The following is a 22873-nucleotide window of genomic DNA, read 5'->3' as shown; positions in this document are numbered from 1 at the left end:
TCGAAACGAGCTATGGACATGTCTGACCGAACTGGAAAGCCTGCTTGTCAGATCTCCTAATCAACATGCAAACTGCTCCAAGCAGTGTATAACCTGTCTTTAACCTGCTTTTTTTGCTTCTTAGTTTCCAATACCTTCCTTAAAGAGCTTCAAGAACTGGATGCTTGTTGCTCTTAAAACTAAAAGTAATGGTCCAAATATGAAAATTTGTCTACGCATTGTTGCAATTAATTTGAGCACTTGATTAGTTGTTCAAATATTTTTTTGCACATATTACTGTGCATCTGCAGCTTATAGTGCAACGGTATTTATTTTTCACAAAAGAATCAGGGGGCAAAATTTTGTTAATATTTTCTTATTCAGAAAAACTTTTATCTGCATGTATTATATATATATATAAATATTCAACGGGTTGCATAACCCATGATCACTACTATTTCTTGGCCATATTTCAGTTGTGCAAAAAAAGTTCCTAAAAATATCAACTTTGCCAGTAAAATTACTTTTTTTAATGCATATTGGACCAAATGTACCTCTTGTTATAGATGCACCAGGATGCTCTACTATAAACCACACTTCTATCCAACTGTTTCTTGTAAAGTAAATGTTTTTTAAAGAACTGTTTAACTCCGTAGCCAGGTTAAAATTTACACCTGGAAAGTATACAGCTGGAGAGATAACAGAACCATTAGCATGAATAAACTGTAAAGTGGTAATTACGTTTTGTTACTAATATACTTAAGGTCCGGAACTTTTTGTTAATGTTTATGTCAAGACACACTATCATTGATGGCGCTAATTTGAAGAGGAATATCAGACTTGCCACAGGCGTAAATTTGATCGAGTGAATAAATCCTGTATATATTTAGAACAAAACTCTTCAAACTTATCAAACCACGCGTACATGCTTTCTTAATTACACAGCCCTAGTTCCACTTATGACATTTTAATGTCTGATGTTGGTTTATTGCTACCTTCTGATGTCCTCTTTTTTAAAAACCTCTAAAATCCTGTATTGTAATACTTTCCTTAACATATTTTTTCTTGACATCATAAAAAAGTTTACCTTGTGTTTACCGCAACTGTGTTTTTTATATTATTTTGTATTATAAAAAAAGAAAGTAAAACATGGTAAAGCAGACGATTCGGATATTCTGTCGTGTGAAACCTACAAAGCAACATGTTGGAGTATGTGTTATAAATTTTTGTTAACATATTTAAGTATTATTTTTTTACTTCTTTATTCACAAAGAAAGTTTCATGTACTGGTTGGATTTTTTAAATAAAAAACAGTAATTTTAATTATTATTTAAATATTTTTTTAGATTTATGAAGTTGATGATAGTGATGGAAATCAATCTGTTATATCATACAATGTGCCAAAAGAATTATCAGATGGCATTATAAATAACAAGAAGGAAAATTATGAATTTCGGTTTGAACATATATAGCATAATATTTTTTTATTATATAAGCAACCAAGAATGGGACTAGGATTTGGGTGAAATTTGAAAAGGTTATTTTGCTAATAAATAATATCAATAAACTAGTCGTTTAAGCCGTTGAAAAATCCTTCATTTAGGTTTTGTTGACGTCAGCAATGATTAAAAAAAATTCAAGAAAATGTATGAGATCATGTTTTTTTAATGAAAGGTTACAGAGATATTGCGGTTGAAAGGTTTTTTGATGACAAGAAAAAGGTTTTTGAAACTCACCCAACTTCGTCCCAGGTTGTCTCTAGTCACCCACGCAGTCAAGTTATTACAAGTTATTTGGCCTCAAAGTTATTTTTGTCGCTTCATTAATTTAAAATAGGATATTGATGTAAATTGATGTTATTGCTATCATAAAATTTAATTTGTCGATTAACATTTGAGAAGTGTTTCAGCTCTACATCAAAAAAAATTCCCACTTTGTCAGGCACAGACGGGCGCAACTTTCGAATTATAATAATAGATTACCATTAATTGATGGCAAATGTCTACCTAAAACCTTGTACAATTTGAATATTACACTTTTTAGCCACTTTTTAGAAATGTGGTTTTAGAAAAAATTTGTTTTATGGGCCATGCAGAAGTTCATTCATTCTTCATTCTCGGCTTAACGCCCGTTTTTCATGCTAGCATGGGTTGGACGAGGTATATTAATGACCCTCTTCCAATCTGATCCAGACTGTGTTAGATCTAAACTCAACTTCCTCTGTATCAAATCTGTCCTTATAACCTCCTGCCAAGTCTTTCTCGGTCTGCCTCTGGGCTTTGCCCCAGGAACTATCAAGTCTCTACACTTTCCTACCCAATCATCCCCCTCAATCTTCTTATCTGGATAACATCTTTAATTCTACGGATACCTAGCCTGCTTCTTAGCCCATCTGAACTCTTTCTGTCTGACTGGCGTTACACATCCACCTAACCATTCTCATATCATTCCTTTCTAAATGGTCAAGATCTTCCTGCTTCACTGCCCATGTCTCACTACTGTATAACATAACACTTCTTACACAGACCTTATACAACCTACCTTTTAACTCGATTGACAAGACTCTGCTAGTCAACAAAGGAAGTAACTCTTTGAACTTTTTCCAACCAGAACCTATCCTGCAAGTAACACTTTTTCCAACACCCCTTCACTGCCCAACAGTGAAGTAACAGAAGTTCTCAACTATCTCTAACGAGCCACTGTTGTACATCATTGAAGCTGAAAATACTTCATTCTCTATAATCTCACCTTTGCAACGCTTGCATACAAACTAAATGTCAGCTCTTAACCTTCCACCAATACTACTGCACTTCTTATGTACCCAATGCTTGCAAGTCTGACAAAAAATTGAGTTACTACCAACCCCTTTCCTGCAAACTCCACAAGGCCACTTTCCAACTACAAGGTCACACTTGCCTGCAATGCTACTAATCATGACTTTAGACTTTGCTGTGTTCACCCCTAGCCCTTTCTTTTCTAGTCCTTTCTTCCACTTCTCAAACTAAGTACACAACCCTGATGTACACCAACATTTACACTAAATTCATCACTAAGTGAATCGTTAATCCTGACACGACTTCTAGCATTGCTGTACATAGACTGTACCATCGTAACTAGCCACTCATCCACACCTAATTTTCTCATAGCCCACCAAATAACTTTACGTGGCACTCTATCAAAAGCTTTCTCTAAATCTACAAAGGCAAAATAGAGATTCTTTCTCTTTCCTAAGTACTTTTCCTGAAGTTGTCTGAGTAAAAATATTGCATCTGTAGTGCCACACCCTGGAACAAAACCAAATTGCATCTTACCTATATCAATTCTTTCTCTAAGTAACTTATCAATCATTCTTTCAATAACTTTCATTACTTGATCAACCAACTTCAAACCTCTATAGTAACCCTTTCTCATGCATCACCTTTGCCCTTGAAACAATTCACTATTACACTTAACTGCCACTCACTTGGAATAGCACCATCCTTTATAATCTGATTAGCAAGACTTGTAATAAGCTCAACTCCAATATATCCATATGCTTTTACCATCTCTGCAACAATACCTGATACTCATGCAGCCTTGCCAATCTTCAATTCCCTAATAGCCTCCACTACCCATTCTATCTTGATCTGCATAGCTGGCCCTTCTACATCATCATCATCAGAAAAATTATCCTCATCCCAATCAAACTCAGTGTTAATAATCTTGAATACCTCATTGCGTTGGTCTTCCCTTCTTAATACATCTGCAAATCTGTTACTCTCTGCTTCTGATTTTGCCTTTTTACACACAAAGCCATCATTTTAGGTATAACCACCTGTTAATATCCAATACGGTAGCACATAGCTATAAATCAAAAAAGCTTGTAAAGAAAAACTTTTATTCATTATTGCATGACACACTCCCTTCCCTATTTACGTCTCCATGTATATTATGTGTTTTGTTTGTTTGTTTGTTTTGTTTTGCATAAAAAATCATTAACATCAAAACAAAGATAACACTGAGCATGAATATTTTAAAAAAAAATTGACTATGATTTAATTATGACTGATTATGACTAATTATGACTAGATCAGATTGGAAGAGGGTCATTAATATACCCCGTCCAATCCATGCTAGCATGGAAAACGGACGTTAGGCCGAGAATGATGATGAATGATGATGATTATTCTTCTAGAAAGTTCTACCTAAAACCTTTTGCTCTTTTTAATTCTTGGTAACATTTAAGATGAAAAACATGCTTAATGTAGGCTCCAAATTTTTGAATTCTTTAGTCAAAAAAAAGAGAATTACAATTTCTGTTTTTACTAAATACAAAATTTATATTAAATTAGTACTTTTTCCTTCTATAGATTTGATCAAGTGTTTGATCAAGAAACCAAACAAGACGAAATCTTTGCTCATGTGGCACAGCCTGTTATTGATAAGTATAATTCTTCCCTTTCTTGTCTTTTATAAAAAGATGTTTTGATGCTGTATCCACCTGCTTTAATGACGTGTATTCAAAATTTTTAAAGGCCAGTTGTTGTATTTAAGAAGGAAAAATCAAATTTGCTTAATTGAGATGCTCTACTATTTCTTATAAAACGAAGCTTAACAAGTAAAACTTATTTAACCTAAAAGATTTAAAATAACCCTAACTTCGAATGAAGAACAAGTTGATTTCATGTGAAGAAGCTCAGAATGTTACCCAGCCATCTCTTTGTGTTTGAAAGTTTTTATTGGTTTTTGCCATATTGAACTTGAAAGTTTTACTAATTATTGAAAATTATTCTGAGGGACAGTACTGTTTTAATGATAATTATAATTAAAAATTCATTTAAGTATGCTCCAAATATCCTACCGACAAGCTAAAGATATTATACTTGCTTCGGTAAAGCCATTAAATACAACATCCCATTGATCTACATTCATGTTCAGAATATTTCAGCATAAATTCTTAATTTTATAGATCATAGTCACAAACAATGATTTATGCACGGAAAAATGATTTATTGCGTTTTTATTTTATAGACCCATGCCCTTTAAACTTGTCAATGCTCACAATGGACTTAGGACTTCAGAATATTTCAGCATAAATTCTTAATTTTATAGATCATAGTCACAAACAATGATTTATGCACGGAAAAATGATTTATTGCGTTTTTATTTTATAGACCCATGCACTTTAAACTTGTCAATGCTCACAATGGACTTAGGACTTAGAATCTTAGATTATTTAATTAGATCCGTTACCTTAAACTGAGATAATTCTTGCTGACATCAAATAATAAAATAGGTTTAAAACTTGACAGAAAGATGCCAATGTGTGAGTGCTCATGCACAAGTGTTGCATTGCAATTACTGTGTAAATCGTGGAATATAAGCCCTAGACTTATACAAGTTTATAAGCATTTTATAGTGGGTTATACATAACATTCAAGAAACAAAGAGTACTACACAGAATAAAAAAGTTGCAGTCAAACATCAGGTTTTGATAGACATTAAACAAATAACAAGTATCAACATAAACCTATTTATTTACAACAATATTTTCTGATAAGCACTTCATCTCCATCATTTTTTTAACATGTCTGACAGGATTTTAAATTCAACTTGATGTTTTTTATCTTCTGCAATGGGCCTTTACAACAAGAGGCTTATATGTGGGAGATGTTAGCCCTAATAGGTTTATAAAAGAAGGGGGTGCACTTAGGTAAGGTTTAGAGGCATACAGTATACATTATAGGATTTTTCTATAATTTTGATACATATTGTCATACACTTTTAGTTTTTTATGCATTTTTTTAGCGTGTTGTCTGGTTTTAATGGAACTTTGTTTGCATATGGACAGGTCAGATTTTCCATTTCCTTATTTTTATGATGACAAATTGTGTGACATGGTATGTGACAAAACTAATGATGTATCAAAGAACTGATATGTTGACGCAATAATAACATACGGTTTCCCTATTTTAGACCGGCTCTGGTAAAACGTTTACAATAACTGGAGGAGCCGAACGATATATTGATCGTGGAATTATTCCAAGGACTTTATCATATATATTTAATCAAATGTTACAGGTTTCTATTATTTATAAAATGCGTAATACTTTTATACCGGAATTATCTTTTTTTTTTTTTTTGCGAAACATTTTGCATATTTTCCTTGAACTGTGACTTGAATTTCTCCGTTTGGGAAAAATGTGATTCAGGAATTTTTTTTAAAAAATTCAATCTGTTTTATGTTTGTTGATTTACGAAAATTGATTTTTAGGGGGGGGGGGGGGCGTTTAATCGACAGGGGTGTGTAATTGACAAGGGCGTTTATTACAAAAAACTGATAAAATGTGATAACATGTGCACTTTGTTGTTCGCACGATAATAAAATTTGATTGTCTTCTTCATCACTTTATCAAGATTGATGAAATTTATTTCCTCTGCTGTATCTTCTTCGTCAGAATCTGTAATGCTGGCAAATGGTTTGGGAATGTCTTCTTGTAACAAGACAGAAAGTTGCGATTTCAGTAACTCTCTTCCTGCTTTAAAGGGTTCCCTTTTTTTAAAGCAATGGATTCTTCCATCCTCTGACCCGTCAGATTTCACGTTCAAGCCACAACACTAAAAAGAATTAATAATACTCTCCTTTAAAAGGCTAGACCACGCTTCAAGATACCACTCAATAAGCTTTTTTCTTTCCGGCTTTAGTATATTGACGCACTCTATCACTCAACCATTGATCATAGAATTCTGTGACTTTAGCTTTAAAGGGTTTGTTCTAACATACGTCTGGCGCCTGCACATACCTAGTACATCCACTGGGTACTTGATGACTTGATTGACCTTTATTTCATTAAGCTCTTTCTTCACAGAATCTGTCATATAACATTCATACGAGTCCCATGCAAGAAGGCGATGATTAAACGAAAATGACCCAATAACTCTTTTTATTCACGGTGAAGTGAGTTCTTCATTTACCCAAGCATTTCCAGGTGTTCCAACTGCGCAATGACTTTTGAATTTTTCGTCAAGTGCTTTTGATTCTTGTTTAGCTGCACGGGAAACTATTAGGGGTTTGAGCTTCGTCCCATCCGCTTTTGCAGCTAAGCAGACACTCAACATTTCATGTCCTGTGATTTTTAAGGAAACCGATTTCGTTTCTGTAATATCGACTGTTGTGTTAGACACCATATCATTCCATACAGGAGTCTCGTCCATCGCTATGATACTAGATGCTTGGTAGTTAAATTTAGATGAAAATCGGCGAACATATAAAAAATAAGATATGATTTTGTCAGTTAACCATGCTGGATCTTGATGGGTTTTTCTCCGCAATGACAGTTCATTTCTTTGCATAAAGTTTTTCAACCAACCAGTACTCACAATAAATAATGCCTTCTCGTGTTCATCGCATAAAGATTTCGTTTATTCGATTATTTACGGTACTCTCAGTTAACCAGTATTAAAGTGCTTTTAATAATATTAGTTTTGAATTTTCTATCTGACAAATTTAATGATTATCTTTTTTCATCTACAAAAAATGCGCCTCTTATCATGTCTATAACTAATGTTTTATTTCTAGAATGCTGGCTTCGTCTTCGCTGCTCATATATCGTATTTAGAAATATATAACGACAATGGCTATGATTTGTTAGATCCGAAACACGAAGCTGCAAAGCTTGAGGACTTGCCGTAAGTTCAGCCTTGTTTTAGGTTTTACGAAAGAAAAAAATTTTTAATTTGTACCGTCGCTCTGCAAACCTATTCCAACAACAATCTTACAGGTGTAGTGTTAAACAACAGCAAAGTATGAAACTCATATAAATATAAAAAAATCTGATAGGCTAGCTAATGATTTTTATTTTTTAATGTTGTACTTGTACCATCATTGAATCATCATAAGCATGTTGTTACTGACTTAATAATGCAGGTTACTAAATTTTCTATTACCATTTCAGTAAGATATCATTGCTTGAGGATAGTGATGGAAATATCCATTTGAAAAACTTATCGATTCATCAAGCGAATAATGAAGAGGAAGGTTTGTATATTTAATCACATGAAATCACATCACATGAAAATCTTTTGTGATAAGAAACCCGCCTATAAGAAGTCAAGTACCTAAAATTTGAAAAAACTTTTTCTACCACAGTTTAAACATTTTCAGGCACTTTAGTGAGGTATTGTCCTAGCCTTTCTTTCTTCTTCACATTTTTGAAGAAAATGTTGAATTTCATTGTAAATTGTATATAATGAAATTTAACTAAAAAAGACAGTTGGAAACGCAATATCTAATATTTTATAAAATTACTCTGCTTTCCTAAAAAAACCACATAAGAAACTTTGGTACTAAAATCATGAAATAATTAAGAAGCCTGGACAACTAGACCTTTCTTTGGTTACTTATAGACGTGAAAGTTATGTTTCAGAGTCCTAATTCAAATGTAAGGAATGCTTCCACTTTTCTTGTACAAAAGAATTCAGTATATTTTTTTCAGACTCCCATAGCGTGGTTACACAAAACAATTTTTATATCAAACATCAAATATCGACATAATATTTATTGTATATATCACGATGTCACCTCGAATTCCATTTAAAGTTTTTTTTCTTTTTACAATACTATTTGGCATCTTTAATCTTTCACTTTCTTTTATTCAACTACATATTAAACTTTGTTTTTCTTATAGCATTGAATCTGCTTTTTCTGGGTGATACTAACAGAATGATTGCAGAGGTATGAACAGAAGTTATGTTTCACAGAAGTGTACAAACTAAAATAAATGTTTTTTTATTTAAGGACGTTTAAATTTAAGGCTGGATGTGTTTTTTACTCTTTTTCACCTTCGAATGTGTTCGAATTTGCGTTCTTTGATTAAAATACGGAAATATATGGTTTTAGGAATATTTTCAGTATTAAAAGAAATGATGTTGTTAAAGTTATTTTATTATAAAGAAGAAGTTCCAAAGTATTGTGAAATAACTTTCCCATCCTTGTTTTAAGTATAATTCTAACTGATATTATTTTGTTTTATCTTATAATAAAAAAATTCAGGCTAAGAACATTATTATGTTCTTAATTTCGGCAAAATCTCAGTCTCAACGTTCTTATAAACTATTTTCTTATAAAAACTATGTAGAACAACGAGAATTTACACAACATTTAACAACAGCGTTATGAATATTTATTGTGAACTCTTTATAAATACAAAAGGAATTACTTATTGTCTGAGTTAAATTTTTTAAATTTGTAAGGCTTTTCTGAACATTCATGTATATTGCCTCCTACAATTAAATCCCTGTCACTATAAATTTGCACTTTAAGTATCATATTTTTACAATGAAGAATAAGTTACCTATCAGGTTGTGACGAAATAAAAAGAGTGTGTACAAATATATTCTCTTTAAATGTAATAATGACCTCACATACCCTTCACATGAACACTTCATGATAATTAATCATTCTAAACTTGATCTTTGTGTGCGAGTATCGAGATTAGAAAATGTTTGTCCCAATACTATGGACAGCAATATTGCCTCAAAGGTGGTTTACACTATCTACGGTCGACTCTTTTAATAAGCGGACATTTTGGTGCTGTTGATTCTTATCGTCTATTTGGAGAGTCTAATTTCCTGTTTAATTTCACAAGGTAGGGTGTCTAGAAGTCTTATTGTTTAAGAACTACTCAACCCAGGGTCATTTCAGCTTAGTTTATGGAATTACAGATAGGGGACAAGGTATAGACTACAAATCCAATAAATATGAACAGCAGAGACCGTTAAAGTGAATGGGAAAAGAAGTGATGCTGGTGCAACAAATTACATGTAAAATTAGAGTATCCGGTAACCATATAGAGTGTCCGGTAACCATATAGAGTGTCCAGTAATTGCTGTCCGCTATGTAAAGAGATTTTGATAAGGATTTCCCCACTCACTTTTGTTCGTTGTCGATTTTTGGAGTGTCAGTTAATTGTTGATTGTTTTAATACCCATATTTTTGTGTGTTTGACCGTTATGGTAATGAGAGCGTGGTTGGAATGTCTACGTTACTATTTGGAGAACACCTTCCAATTTCTAAGTCGCCTCAAGTTATAGCTAGAACCTTTACTTTATTTTGCAGACACCAATGAATCAAGCATCCACTCGATCACACTGTATCTTCACCATCCATCTCAACATGCGAGAGCCAGACTCTGCTACTGTTAGACGTTCAAAGCTACATCTTGTTGATTTAGCAGGGTAAGTTGGCTGGGCAGAAATGTTGGGTAAGACTGGGTAAATTGGTTGGGCAAGTTACCCTTCCCTTCCTCCCATTTATTGGAATTATTACGGTACCAGGAAAATAGAGAGTAATACAAGATTGAGAATACTTTTAATTGAAGATTTATATTATCTTTTAGATCAGAAAGAGTAGGTAAAACTGGGATTGGAGGATCGCTGTTCAAAGAAGCAACTTACATTAACTTATCATTACATCATCTAGAACGGGTAAACATGTGATTTTACTTACTGTAGAAGCACTATTAGCATGGATAATTCATACCTAGTTATGCCTAAAATCGAACATAGTTAATATAGCGCGTTTAATTTTCGCGCACAAAAAATTACAGTTTTTGCGCTTATTTTTTAAAAATGATAAATACCTTGCTTGGCTCATGAATTTCGCTTCCGTGTGAAATTATTGTTTAAAAGCCATTCGGTGTTCGACAGGAAAGCCTGTTTTAATGTGACGTACAAATATAATTACGTCTTGTTTTGTTTTACAATCTATATTTTGGTAATTCAGCGAAACGAGTTTTTTTAACGTAAAGTTGCAGCAAAAATTGTCTTTAATAATTGACTAAGTAACTTATAATTGCTAACTTACAATGGTTGCATCTAAAATCTACAACGGTTCTAATTTGTGCTGACGTCAGCGCAATAGTATTTGCCAAATTTCTTTGCTTCCACATCGTTATGGTAATACAGGAATGTTGTAATGCTCAGCGGCTTCAAAGTTAACATGCGTTATGCATCTATCAAAATTTTTTAATTTCGAAAGTTCAATTTCCATCTGCGATCATTAGTAATTTAAATGTGACAAGCTAAAGTGTGACTGTCTCTTACTAAAAGAGCGTAGATAATGTACAATTTTTTGACGTTTGACGTTTTGTCCAAAATAATTTTGGATAAGAATTATAGTTGCATTCCTATTATTGCTTTTGTGAAAAATATCTTGTTTGTGCTCTGTTTAGGTGATTATTGCATTATCCGAAAAATCTAGAAGTCATATTCCCTATAGAAATTCCATGATGACTTCTGTACTTCGCGACAGGTAAATAGTGTTACTGAAATATACCACTTCCACCACATCTGTAATTTTCCCGGGACGACGCTTTTATCGAAAAGTAAACAAACATTATTTTTCTTTACACTTTGAGATCGAAGTCGCAAAAAAATAAGTGGACACGAACTTTAGAAAGAATACGATGATGAAACCAAGTCGTAGTGAAAGTATTTGACGTCGATTTTAGAAACCATGTTGCTAATTTTCGTTTAGTGTTGTTTATAATTTTGGACAGTATTTAATAAATTTTCATGTTTTTACCTGTGCTTTTTATTTGAGTGGTGACTAGGGTGGGGCGGTTATTTTTGCAAAAGTTTTTAGTTCTATTTTCACACTACCTTAACTTAATTAATATTCGCGAGGTCCAAAAAAATACACCTGCCATCATTTCGGAACTCCGAAAAACGAAAACTCCCAAGAAAACTAGAAACACTAATTTTTCATAAGTTTTGCACAGTTAAATTCCACAAAAAGACCATTGCTAGTAATTTCGCGAAGATTTATATAAACGAATTAACCTCTCATGGAATTTTTGCGCAGACTTATTTTCCTTGGCGTGATGATGTCTTTTGTTTGTTTTTGTTTAGTCTTGGTGGGAATTGTATGACAACTATGATTGCGACATGCTCTGTGGAAAAGAAAAATATAGACGTAACAACATTTGATTTTTATATCATCTTCTCACGTAATGTCGAACCTAGGTTTTCATTATGTTGAGCATGAAGTTAAATTACCATGATCGTAAAAACTCGATTAACCGCCCTTCTTTCAGTAACCTCCACCCCTTCCACCTGAACCTGAATATATATTTATAAAAGATAAGCCCACACAGAGTTCACCCTGTGTTGACTACACTACTTGACTTAAAAGGAAAAGAATTCTATGGTAAAGGTTTTACATATTCTTATGCCAGAAACAGTCCAAGCTACTGATTAACAATATACCCCCGCCTTTGTTCAAATATTTACGGTGTTGATGTTATTATTACGTGTCTCAAACATACACAACTACCTAAACCGCCCGTCTTTAATAACGAGATGCACCTATTAGTGGAGCAGAGAAGGATTGTATAGGAAAAATTCGCTATTCCCAGTAATTTACAGGTTTTTCTGAAATACAAGATCTTAAGGACACTGGACTTTTTGATTGACTAAATTGTTTCTCAAATACTTTTTTTTTGCTTTCCTAAAGAACAAGTTGCTCATTTCAGCGTATTGTTTTTGTTCTTTGATAACTGAAGTGTTTTATTTATATTTTCGGCGCCCTGATAGGCGCAACTTTCCATTTTCTTTACGCAAAAAAATACGTCACAACAGGACCCGTCTATTTGGTTGTGTGTCGAAAAAATTACGTCATGAATGTTGGGTATTCAAAAAGGTCATTGATCATCAACGTATTACTTTTTATTAGGAGTCCATATCAACTTGCAGGTTCGCACAGAGAGTTGCAATGATAAAGAACGATGCTGTCTTGAACGAAGAACTAGATCCTAAACTCGTAAGTCTTCCAATGTATACATGGTACTCACTTTGTATTCGGTACCTTCTCTTTTTGTCTGTCGCAGCAACCATTTCTAAACGTGTCGGGTTTTTTTTTTTCAGATGATAGCGAAATTGAAACGCGAAATCCAGCTTTTAAAAGATGAGTTGGCTTTGGCAAAAGGGGAACAGTACGAAAGCGAAATTACTGAAGATGAGCAAGAAAGGTTGGTTAATTTTCATTTGGTTTAGTTTTATAAGCGATCACTGCAGTTTAAGAAAACAATACACATGCTACCTAAGAGTGTTTTAGAATGATATGGGATAGTATAGTGGAGGCACTGCGTTTTGTGACTAGTATCGTGCACAAGCAAGATGCAAAAAAATAAAGCAGTAACAATCAACTGTAGCAGATTATCCTTAGATTTTCTCTCCCTCAGTAAGGTCTATTGACGTCACGTGTTACGTGTTTGAATTGAAAAGTATTGAATAGAGCTCAATTTTAGACGATGTAAAAGAGGAGGCATCTGTAGAAAGAACGAGATGTTGTTCCTAAAATTTTATATTTATTTAGGTTGCAAGCTCTTGTAAAAAGTTTTATTGAAGATAGAGATATGGAGGCTATGTTATCAGTGGGTGCCGACATGAGAAGAATTAACTATTGCTTTCAATTACTGAAGGTGAAAATCTAAGACCTAGTAATATGTAAACTAGAGCACGTTTAAGAGTAACTATGCATGTTTTCATGGTTTTTAGAAATATTGTATCGACAATGACAATCACAATGATGAGACTTCCAGATCACCTGAAAATGGAAGGTAAAACCTTTTTAGCGTATCCTAAACTTTTAAACGCGTGTATTAATGAAAGTACTAATTGAAAACATTATTAGCGTGAAATACTTTTTAAAGTGCATTGTTAGCAATCAGCTTTTGAAGCACCGTTGTAACATTTTAAGCGCGTCGTAACGTGTGTCGTAACATAAGCGCGTCGTATCATTTTGAGCGCATCGTAACATTTTACGCTTGTAACTTTTTAGGCGTGTCGTATCATTTTAAGATTGTCGTATCATTCTAAGCCCCTTATGCCATTTTAAGGCATTTCATTTTACGCGTCCTAACATCTTGAGCGTGTCGTAACCTTTTAAATTTATCTATGATTCATCGTAATCTTTTAAGCACACCTGAGACTTTCGAGCGCTCCGTAACATTTTAGATTCACTATAGCCGCATCACGTTCGTGTATTCCTGTACACTTTATGCTTTATAATGTACGATAGCGTGTTTACTTTATATTTTTTATTAGAATAAGCGAACAAACGACTAGATCAGAACCTGTCGATAACACCTACTTAGCAAACAAATCTGAAATGAGGAAGCTAAAAGACTTGATATTACAGAGGGACAATGAAATCAGTATCTTTTTCAACACGTTGTCGCATCTTCCTGATTGATTCATAAAAATTAATACGAAATAAAAAATTTTACATTAACGAAGATTACATTTGTGAAAGGATATTCTTATAAAAATCGCTTTTAGTCTCTATTGCAATATTCGACTTTAAGTTAAAAATGGTAGCTGCGAGTAGCGACGGGCGAATTCCACTGGATCTTCCCACGTGTTCTAGATAATTTTTATCTCCTGAACTGTGTCTCCACAAAAACAAAAAACACTAGCTTCCAACCTCAAATTAAACTAGATTTGCAACATCAAAGTTATAAAAAAAATTAATTCCTTTGTTAATCAACACATAAGTAATAAAAACATATCACATGTTGTGGTTGAGAAACTGGGAAAATCATTTTTTAACATGTCTGCACTTTAAACTTTCAAAATTCTAGCAAGTATTCTTGTTGAATATTTTAACTTATGGAAGCTTTGTACTTTTAGTCTGTTCTGTTTAGCCTTTTCTTACCTTAGCTATAAACTTTTTTATCAGTCTTAGGAAACAAAAGAGTCTGCCACACTGCAAAGGCTAGGTTGTGTTTTCTTAACTTTTTTAACGATATTCTTGTTAACATGTTGAAGAAGGAAAAATTGCGCGCAGATGCTTCCGAAAGAAACACACCAAAAGAGTCTTCCGGTCAGAATGTGACTGCATCGATCGAAAGGAGACATTCTGAAGTTGTTCCAGAAGAGGTCGATTTTTTGTTCATGTATACTTTAACAATCTCTTCCCTGACCAACATAGTGAGACTAGGTAACAAATTTCGAAGCTCGTCTCAACAAGTAATTATCTAGGCTACTTCTATACTAGATTCGCGCAATTTGAACTTAACAATATTTACAGTGGACTTAAGATCGTTATTTAGTAAATCCAACTCTCAAAATGTCCTAATTGCTGACGTCAGCATGACCATTTTTTCGACCTTGGGGACTCTGGCGTGGTTTTCTCGTACAGCGGACGCCTCAGAAAGATAAAATACTGTTTACTTAAGCACGCATCTGAAAAAGTAGCACTTTCGCGAGTTGGTCTTTTTACCAACTTTATAAAATGGCGTAGACAATGCCATTATGTCGATATTATGACAGACAGTGCCATTATGTCGGTGAGGGGTCGTAGCCTGTAGTTGATATCGATTTTTCTCTCCATTTAGGAACAACGCAGTGAAAGAAACATGCTTGCTGATAAGTTGTTACGAAAGAATAAAGGTAGCAGTGACTTTGTTGTTATTGTTATGTACGTTTGTTATTGATGATGATGTTGACAATATATATAAGACAATATCATATAGACTATGCACCGTATTATTAACGTAGCGTTCAATTTGTTATCATTACGAGTAAAAAATAGTGATATCTGAGTCCTAAAAAACAAGTTGAGAAGAAAGGCCCTACCCTTAGTGTCGACGATCCTAAAGACAATTAAAACGCAGCAAGAAACATTTCAACCATTAACGCACTGTAAAAAAATATTAGCTAGATTTCAAGCGGATGAGTCCACCAGTTTTCAGCTCCAAATCGGTATCTTTTTAAAACAAAAAACCTATTTTGTGCGCAATTTCAGACCAAAATATAGTTGAATGAACTTGGTTACATCGGAAGTTGTTTGTCTTAGTATCGATGTCATCAGTTCGACAAGAAGCTTTTGAAATATTCAAAAGAGATTACCATGAAAATCACATCATTGATGAAAACAAGCGAGGTCTGCGTAACAGGTTGGTAATTTTCCTCATTATCCATCTTTTAACAGTATCTCATGTGTCCTTGTACGGGGGTCGATACCTGATCGGTACAAAAATATTCGTTGTACGAAATCGGAAAGAACGGTAAAGGTAAATAAAAAGTCAGTACAAAATATTAACTACTAAGCCAAATTTGGACACTTTTTACCAAGAAGATATGTTGCAGGGACGTCAAAAACGGCTGTTGTTTTCAAAGCTGTGTTTGTTTTTTATTTTGTTTAATTTTTATTAGATATGCAGACGCTAAAAAACTGGGTCAGCAAGTCAATACAGCCAGAGAAGCTATAAGTAAGTTCAAGTTTTCTCGCTGGGTAAATTCTGTCTGTTATGTCATGAGGGACTGCGAGATTATTAAGAAGAATCGCTTTCCTTTTACAGCATGTGTCACTGATTCACCTAATGAGCGATCTCTCTTTAGACGCTATCAAAGCGAAACTGGAAAAACTGAAATTTAGGAAGTCTTTAAAAGGTAAATATCTCATGTTAAAAAACATGCAAGTTTTTTTGTGTGAAGCAGTTTATTGAGAGTATCTCGCTATGTTTAGCTGCCTCTGGAGGTGAATTAGCTGGGGCTAAGAGCAATGATCCGGAAGAACAAGTGTTACGAGAACAATTAGATGCAGAAAAAAGCAAGTAAGACTTATTTCTTTTATTAAGATGATTGATATATGCTTAACTTGATATGGAAGACATCAACTAATCTATTCGTTCGTTTTCTCTTTAGATATAAGGAAGCTTTCAGTCAGTTGAAATTGTTGAAGACAGAGATCGAACACATGCAGCATTTACTGGAAAAGGCGAAAGTGAAAATGCAAAAAGATTTCGAACTTTGGTGGGCTGAAGAGGCAGCGATGTTATCACAGCCCCAAACAGAGGTATGCAGTGCTAATAAGAATGATTGTTAACAAATACGATGATGAAGAACCGCCGCGAAAAAAAAACTACGAAACGTCGCAAACAATGTAGTTTTTTTTTCTTAAGAATGATTGTAATAAGATTTTTTCTATTCGTGACTTTATGTAAAATCCGCTACTTTTTTAAGGGTCAAATAATTCGCGTTATGTGGTTGGCCCCGCTTTAAGCATAATTTTGCTTGGTGTTTATATTTTTCAGGTACATTCAAATAGGAGAACCACTTCTTTAACTTCACAAGAATCAAAAAATGATAATAGACCGATAGAAAGGTTTCCACTAAAAGAATCTGTTGACATCAGAGCAAGTCAGAGCAGCGAATACGCACTGAATACTCCTTCTCAAAGTATTAATGATGGTTTCTCTCATGTATCAAGAAATTCCACGAGATCGTCCTTTCAAAGTTCGTCCGGCATGTCATCCGGCTCAAGACCTGGTTCAAATGTCCGATTAACCGGCGATCAGAAGACGGATGAAGATATTATGGCTTTTATGAAAGCTAGGGAGGAATTGTTAAGAAAAGGTAAAAAAGATGTCAATATCTTAGGATTTGTGCTTCAATTCGTGTTGCATTTTTACAACCTATTGAGGTGCAGATTTTATGATTTTTCATTTTATACCTAAGTTTGAATGCATTTTTTGTCGTAACAAAACATTATTTTTTACAATTAAATTTCAAACACTTCTCAACCTGGAATGTTTATTTTTCGGATTTTCTTTCATGTTGTTTTTTATACCACTTTATTTTCTTCACATTTTAGTCGGAAAAATTTTGCGAAAGCACAAAACTTTTTTTCCACCAAAATTTTTAGCATAAGTGCATTCAAGGTCATTCCAAATTATTTTTTCTGCACCTTGACAATTAATAATAGAGCTAGCCATGTTTCTACAGATTTTGTAATTACTTACGAGATCAAAACATTTTGAAGTTGTTTTTATTCTGCCAGATTTAATTCAATCACAAACTTTTTTTCTTATCTTATTTTGTGACTAAATTTTAGCTCGAAGATGACGAATCAACTGTCTAGTAGGTGAAACATACAGAGTTGCTGAAGTAAAAACGTATAAACAAACAAACCGCTGGTCGGATCAATAATGCTACTTATAACAGATGACGTCAAAATTTGTTATTTTTTATACTTGTAAATTATATTGAATGTTGAATAATTTAGAACTATTTATTATATGTTTTTCGTTATTTCGATATACTAATGGGGCTTGAAATAGTTGAAATAGTTGGTAGAAGGTTAGAAGTAAGGGGCATATGAGAAAATTATGTCCCTTATTAAGTTGTGTCTTGTTCCTTCTCAACTACACCCACAAAAATGTATCAACTTACTATAGTTGTGGAGGAAAATTTCAGTCAAATATTCCATCAGACAATATACAAAATTTAATCGTGTTTTCGAAAACCAAAAGGAGTTATTTCAACCCTACATTGAAAAAATAAACATTCTCTAATAAATTTAAAAACGTCCATTATCACTTCAATTATTCATGTTTTTGACAAAATAATTTTTGTGATGCTAGTTTTATTGTAGTTCCTGGTGATATAAAACCATTGTTAAGCCACAAGCATATTCGCATATTACGTGCAAGAAATAATTCCGTAAAACGAAGAAAAATACATATCAAAATGTGTTTTTTATTATCGTTTATATTCAAATAAAAAATAAAAAAAAATGATAATGAAAAAAAAAATCAGGGTCTCGGGTCTCGGTGTCAGGGTATCGGGTATAACATAGGGTACCGGGTCTTACTTTCCTCATATGCCAAAATAAGGAACAAAATGAGAAGATAAAAACTCTGCAAGGTTTCAAACACAATGAAGAAAAAAAATATGAAATTCACTTTTGACTTGATGAGTTGGTCGGTATAAAATTACGGAAATAAAAAACACCTTTATGATTTTACGGCGATTATAGGGGTCGTTTTTTAAAATGTTTTTTTCTAAATCAACTTCTTTGTACCGTGTTAATTTATATCAGATAAATAACAAAGGGCTTCTCGCAGTGGCCCTTCCATCCCTCCATGAATTTTTATTGGAATCACCTAATCGGGTATTTTAATCAGTATGGCCAGGGTCTTAAGTCTTGATTTTCTATTAGCCGTCATAATAAAAGCGTAAGCAAAAATCAATGATTAATGACCTGTTTTCCCTCGTAGAAAAATTATTAGTGTAAATAATTAAAAATTATTAAATTTATTATTAAATCGTAGCATAGAGGAAGGAGAGCTTCGTTGTGGAATTATGAGATGAAGGTTTTTTTTGTTTCAATAAAACGAAAGTTGCTAAACTTTGTTGGATCTAAATGTACTTTTAATAATTTGATGTTGTCTTTGTTGTAGTTCATTTATTTGTTGTTTGTTTGTTTGTTTTTGTTTGTTTGTTTTTGTTTGTTTGCTTTTATGTTACGTTTTACGTTTCCAGCAATATAAATAAATGGACAAGGAAATAAACGAATGGGACGAAACGTTGTTGGAAATACAAGAAGACATACTGGAACATGTAAAAAGTGGAGCCTCAAAAGAAGTTTTAATACCGCTTGTCAAATCCCTCCCACATGTCAATTATTTTGAAGTAGTAAATAAGCAAGAGGAATGGACACCACTTCATTGGGCCGTAGCAACCAACCAAAAACAATTATGCGAAATTTTAATTCAAAATGGTAACGCAGATGTTAATATAATGGCATCCAATGTCCCTTCAGGCGATATTAAAAATTTTGCGGAATCGCCTTTTATGATAGCCTGCACTCCAATCGTTAGCTTCGATTTGTTTAAGCTATTACTAAATAATGGCGCTGATGTCCAGGCTAGGGGACTAGTTTCAATGTTTTCCAGTCTTTTGCATGTAGTAAGAGAACCAATAGAACTGGATTTAGAAAATATTGTTAATTTAGACACACAATATAAGAAGTTGAAAATTTTGTTAGAAATGAACGTCGATGTCAAAGCTACTTCATCGGACGGCATGACGTGTTTACATTGGTTTTGCCCGATAATAAATGACGAAAACGATCGTGAAATAGCCGCTGAAATGTTTAAACACTTGATTCAAGGTGGGGCTGACGTCAATTGTCGTGACGTTTGGGGAGAAACACCGTTATCACACGCATGCTCCAACGTAAATCCGACAGTTATTCGACTTTTGTTGGAGAATGGCGGTGATATCAACGTTGTCGGTGGAATTGTCGGAGAAACCTTTCTTCATGCACTGAGAACGATGGAAATTAATTTTTGTAAGGACGATTTTAAAGAGTGCTTTCGTCTTCTTATTAACGCAGGCGTTGATATCAATTCACGCACATTCACTGGAGATGCTTACCTGCATAATTTATGCGAAAAAAGTCCTAACCTGTGTGCCGTTAAAATGGCAATCGAAAGTGGAGCTGAGGTTGATGTACGAAATTGTTTCGGGCATACACCGCTTTACAGTTGTCTGGTTTTTCGCGATGAGTATTCGTACTTTGACGAAAAAAACAAAACGTTTTGTCGGAACAATTTAGACGAGGAGAGAGAAAAAGTGATGGAATATTTAATATCACAAGGAGGAGATATAAGCGCAAGAGATATTAATGAAATGACCGCCCTTGTGAGAGCTGCTTCCAAGGGTTTACTTGACAGTGTCACTTTTTTACTCAATCGCGGTGCTAATATAAATTCAACTGACAAGTGCAATCGAACCGCTCTCCATCATTGTGTTTTTCAGCTGAATTGTTTTACTGATATAAAGATGGTAGACACGTTGATAAGTAGGGGCATTGATGTGAACATCAAAGATAACTTTGGTAAAACCGCCGCGTATTATGTAAATTTTCTCAACGAGCACAACCGGAAAAAGTTTGACTTGTTAAGAGATAAATGTGACACTAACCATGACGAATGTATGCAGAAATACAAAGAAAATCTCGCTAAGCAAGACGAACTTAAAAAGTGTTTGACTATTCCAAAAGATGGCGCAGCAGACGCTGCAGTGAAAGTTCGTGAAAACAAACAACTGATTTTTGAGCTGCTTCAAACCCCTGGTGTAGGATCAGTGGCACAGCTAAAAGACAACTTTTCAATAAAAAAACGCGTAGAAACCCTAATGAAACGACTTGAAAAGGAATTATCTCGAAGTGATTCATTTTTCACCTACGAGGCCCTAGTGTCGGGAGGGGTAAGTGAGGGAACGAAGGTCGGACTCCCAGACGAATTTGATTACCTTTTCATTGTTCATGGGTTGTTAGAAGATTTTGTTTGTGACGAAACGGAAACGGAACCTGGTTTTATTCGTCTAAAAAACAATCGAATTATTGACATCGGACAATCACAAGTGATGACTCGTGTACCCACAGCAGAAGACACGAGCAATCAAACCTCTTTGGATGGCATTGCAGATGCAGATGCTTGTTTCCGAACATCTGGGTATTTCGATACAGCTAAATTCATACGCTACTTCCATTCTCAGGTTTTTAAAATAATGCAAAAGCCTTGTTTTTGGGATGATCTTGATTTGTACTGGATGCCCTTGAGTTACAAACTTCAGGGTGACTTTGAGCGTGAAATAAACGTGGGCGCTAATTTGTACGTTGAATTGCAATGCCCGACAGAAGAAATAGGCGAACTAAATATTTCGATTGACGTTGTACCGGTGGTGAGATTCCCCGATACCTTCTGGCCGAAAGACTCAGTTGACAAATCTGTATCGCTTATTCGTTCTAACCAAGATAATTTTTGTGGCGTTTTAATGAAAGCAGCAGGATCCAAAACAAAAGAAGCGACCCAGATTCGATTATCGACCTCTCTAATTGAAAGAAATATTTTGCAGTCTTCTACTCCAAGTTTAAAAGAAGCATTTGTCTTGCTTAAAACTCTAAAGAACATATCTTCTTTGCAGCTTTCTAAAACTTCTAAATTTAAAGTTCGCACGATCTTTAACACGTATGATTTCAAAAACGCGGCAATACATTACGCTGCTCAGTACCACGAAATAAAAAATCGCGACGCAACGCGGACCGAAGTAAAACGAAGTGAAGTCTGCTTGAGAGACACTCAGACAGAAAGCAGTGAAGCTATTGCTAAGCATGTAAGAAATATTACCGCATTTGTTAATCGGGAATCTTTCTTTTTTCCGAATGCACAAATATCGAGACAAAAAGTTACGGTTCGCGACAAATCAGAAGATCAAGAAGTTATTTTGAGGTATATTCAGAACATTTTGTCTTAAAATAGCGTGAGTTTAAGGGGTTTGCAAAAGGAGCTGTTGATCTTTGTTCCTATTTTTCCAATAATTTAGCGTATAGTTTACTGTTTAAGAACCTTTAGAGTTGTTTAGTATAGCATTTCTAACAAATACACAGTCCCCGGTGTTGTCTTGCTTTCTTGTCAAACCAACCTTTCGATTTTGTTACAATGTATTATATTTTGCAGACTGTAACTTATTCTACCGCCAAAAAAGGATACTGAAATTTTTTGGATCCATTTTCAGAAAATGTTATTAAAAGAGTAATTATTCATTAACTGAAAAAAACTTAAAAAAAATAATAATTAAAAGATATTCCGTAAATGATTTTTTTTTGAACTTTCAGGGTGGGCGCTTATACGAACAGGGCGCTTAATTAAGTCCTGGGCGGTTAATAAAAAAAATCACTAGTGCAGTTTACCTTTTCACTGAGAGTTTTTTCTGTTTTGATATAAAGAAACACTAATCTAAGAAGTCTAATTCCTCTTCTTCATCATCTTCACCATCTTCATCTAAAAGCATAAAGTCCGGCGTCGCGAGGGCGATATCATATTATTCAATTTGGTTCCCTCGTAAACGAATTTTCATAGGGTTAACATAAAATGGAAAGTTGGTATTTTAACATTTTCTTACCAGCGCTACAAGGTTGTTTTAGCTTCAAGCAGTGAATTTCTTCATCCTTCACTGCCAAACAGATGGAACCTATTCGACAACGCATTTTCTAGGGGGGGGGAGGGGGGGGGGAGCTTTCAAATTACCAGCTACAGCTTCTCTTGGTAGCACCCTTCTT

General features: G+C 34.1%; 2 protein-coding genes across 2 annotated transcripts; both read left to right on the top strand.

Annotated features, from left to right (window-relative positions):
* The first annotated feature begins 1049 nt into the window (after nt 1-1049).
* On the top strand, nt 1050-18040 carry LOC130656116 (kinesin-like protein KIF6). The gene is made up of 26 exons (XM_057458935.1): nt 1050-1188; nt 1326-1435; nt 4329-4403; nt 5767-5809; nt 5935-6039; nt 7538-7647; nt 7914-7996; nt 8646-8692; nt 10076-10194; nt 10356-10443; nt 11190-11269; nt 11869-11932; nt 12692-12778; nt 12883-12986; nt 13334-13439; nt 13516-13577; nt 14065-14174; nt 14765-14898; nt 15357-15411; nt 15818-15917; nt 16177-16232; nt 16363-16413; nt 16490-16577; nt 16669-16819; nt 17058-17379; nt 17858-18040. Exons 1-26 carry the CDS (start codon nt 1129-1131, stop codon nt 17866-17868), a joined length of 2421 nt encoding a protein of 806 aa, XP_057314918.1. The 5' UTR covers nt 1050-1128; the 3' UTR covers nt 17869-18040.
* A 1259-nt stretch (nt 18041-19299) lies between these two features.
* Nucleotides 19300-22307, top strand: LOC130657849 (ankyrin repeat, PH and SEC7 domain containing protein secG-like). The gene is made up of 2 exons (XM_057460843.1): nt 19300-22043; nt 22202-22307. Exons 1-2 carry the CDS (start codon nt 19300-19302, stop codon nt 22305-22307), a joined length of 2850 nt encoding a protein of 949 aa, XP_057316826.1.
* Nucleotides 22308-22873: the final 566 nt, after the last annotated feature.

The sequence above is a fragment of the Hydractinia symbiolongicarpus genome, chromosome 9 (assembly GCF_029227915.1).
Source record: "Hydractinia symbiolongicarpus strain clone_291-10 chromosome 9, HSymV2.1, whole genome shotgun sequence".
NCBI lineage: Eukaryota > Metazoa > Cnidaria > Hydrozoa > Anthoathecata > Hydractiniidae > Hydractinia > Hydractinia symbiolongicarpus.
Note: the sequence above shows the minus strand (reverse complement) of the source record. Positions and strands in the feature narration are given on the sequence as shown.

Coding starts and splice junctions, on each gene's coding strand:
- LOC130657849 (XM_057460843.1), top strand. CDS start 19,300: ATGGACAAGGAAATAAACGAATGGGACGAAACGTTGTTGGAAATACAA. Junction 22,044..22,201: donor GATCAAGAAGTTATTTTGAG/GTATATTCAGAA, acceptor ACAAATACACAG/TCCCCGGTGTTGTCTTGCTT.
- LOC130656116 (XM_057458935.1), top strand. CDS start 1,129: ATGGTAAAGCAGACGATTCGGATATTCTGTCGTGTGAAACCTACAAAG. Junction 5,810..5,934: donor CTTTGTTTGCATATGGACAG/GTCAGATTTTCC, acceptor TCCCTATTTTAG/ACCGGCTCTGGTAAAACGTT. Junction 12,779..12,882: donor AAGAACTAGATCCTAAACTC/GTAAGTCTTCCA, acceptor TTTTTTTTTCAG/ATGATAGCGAAATTGAAACG.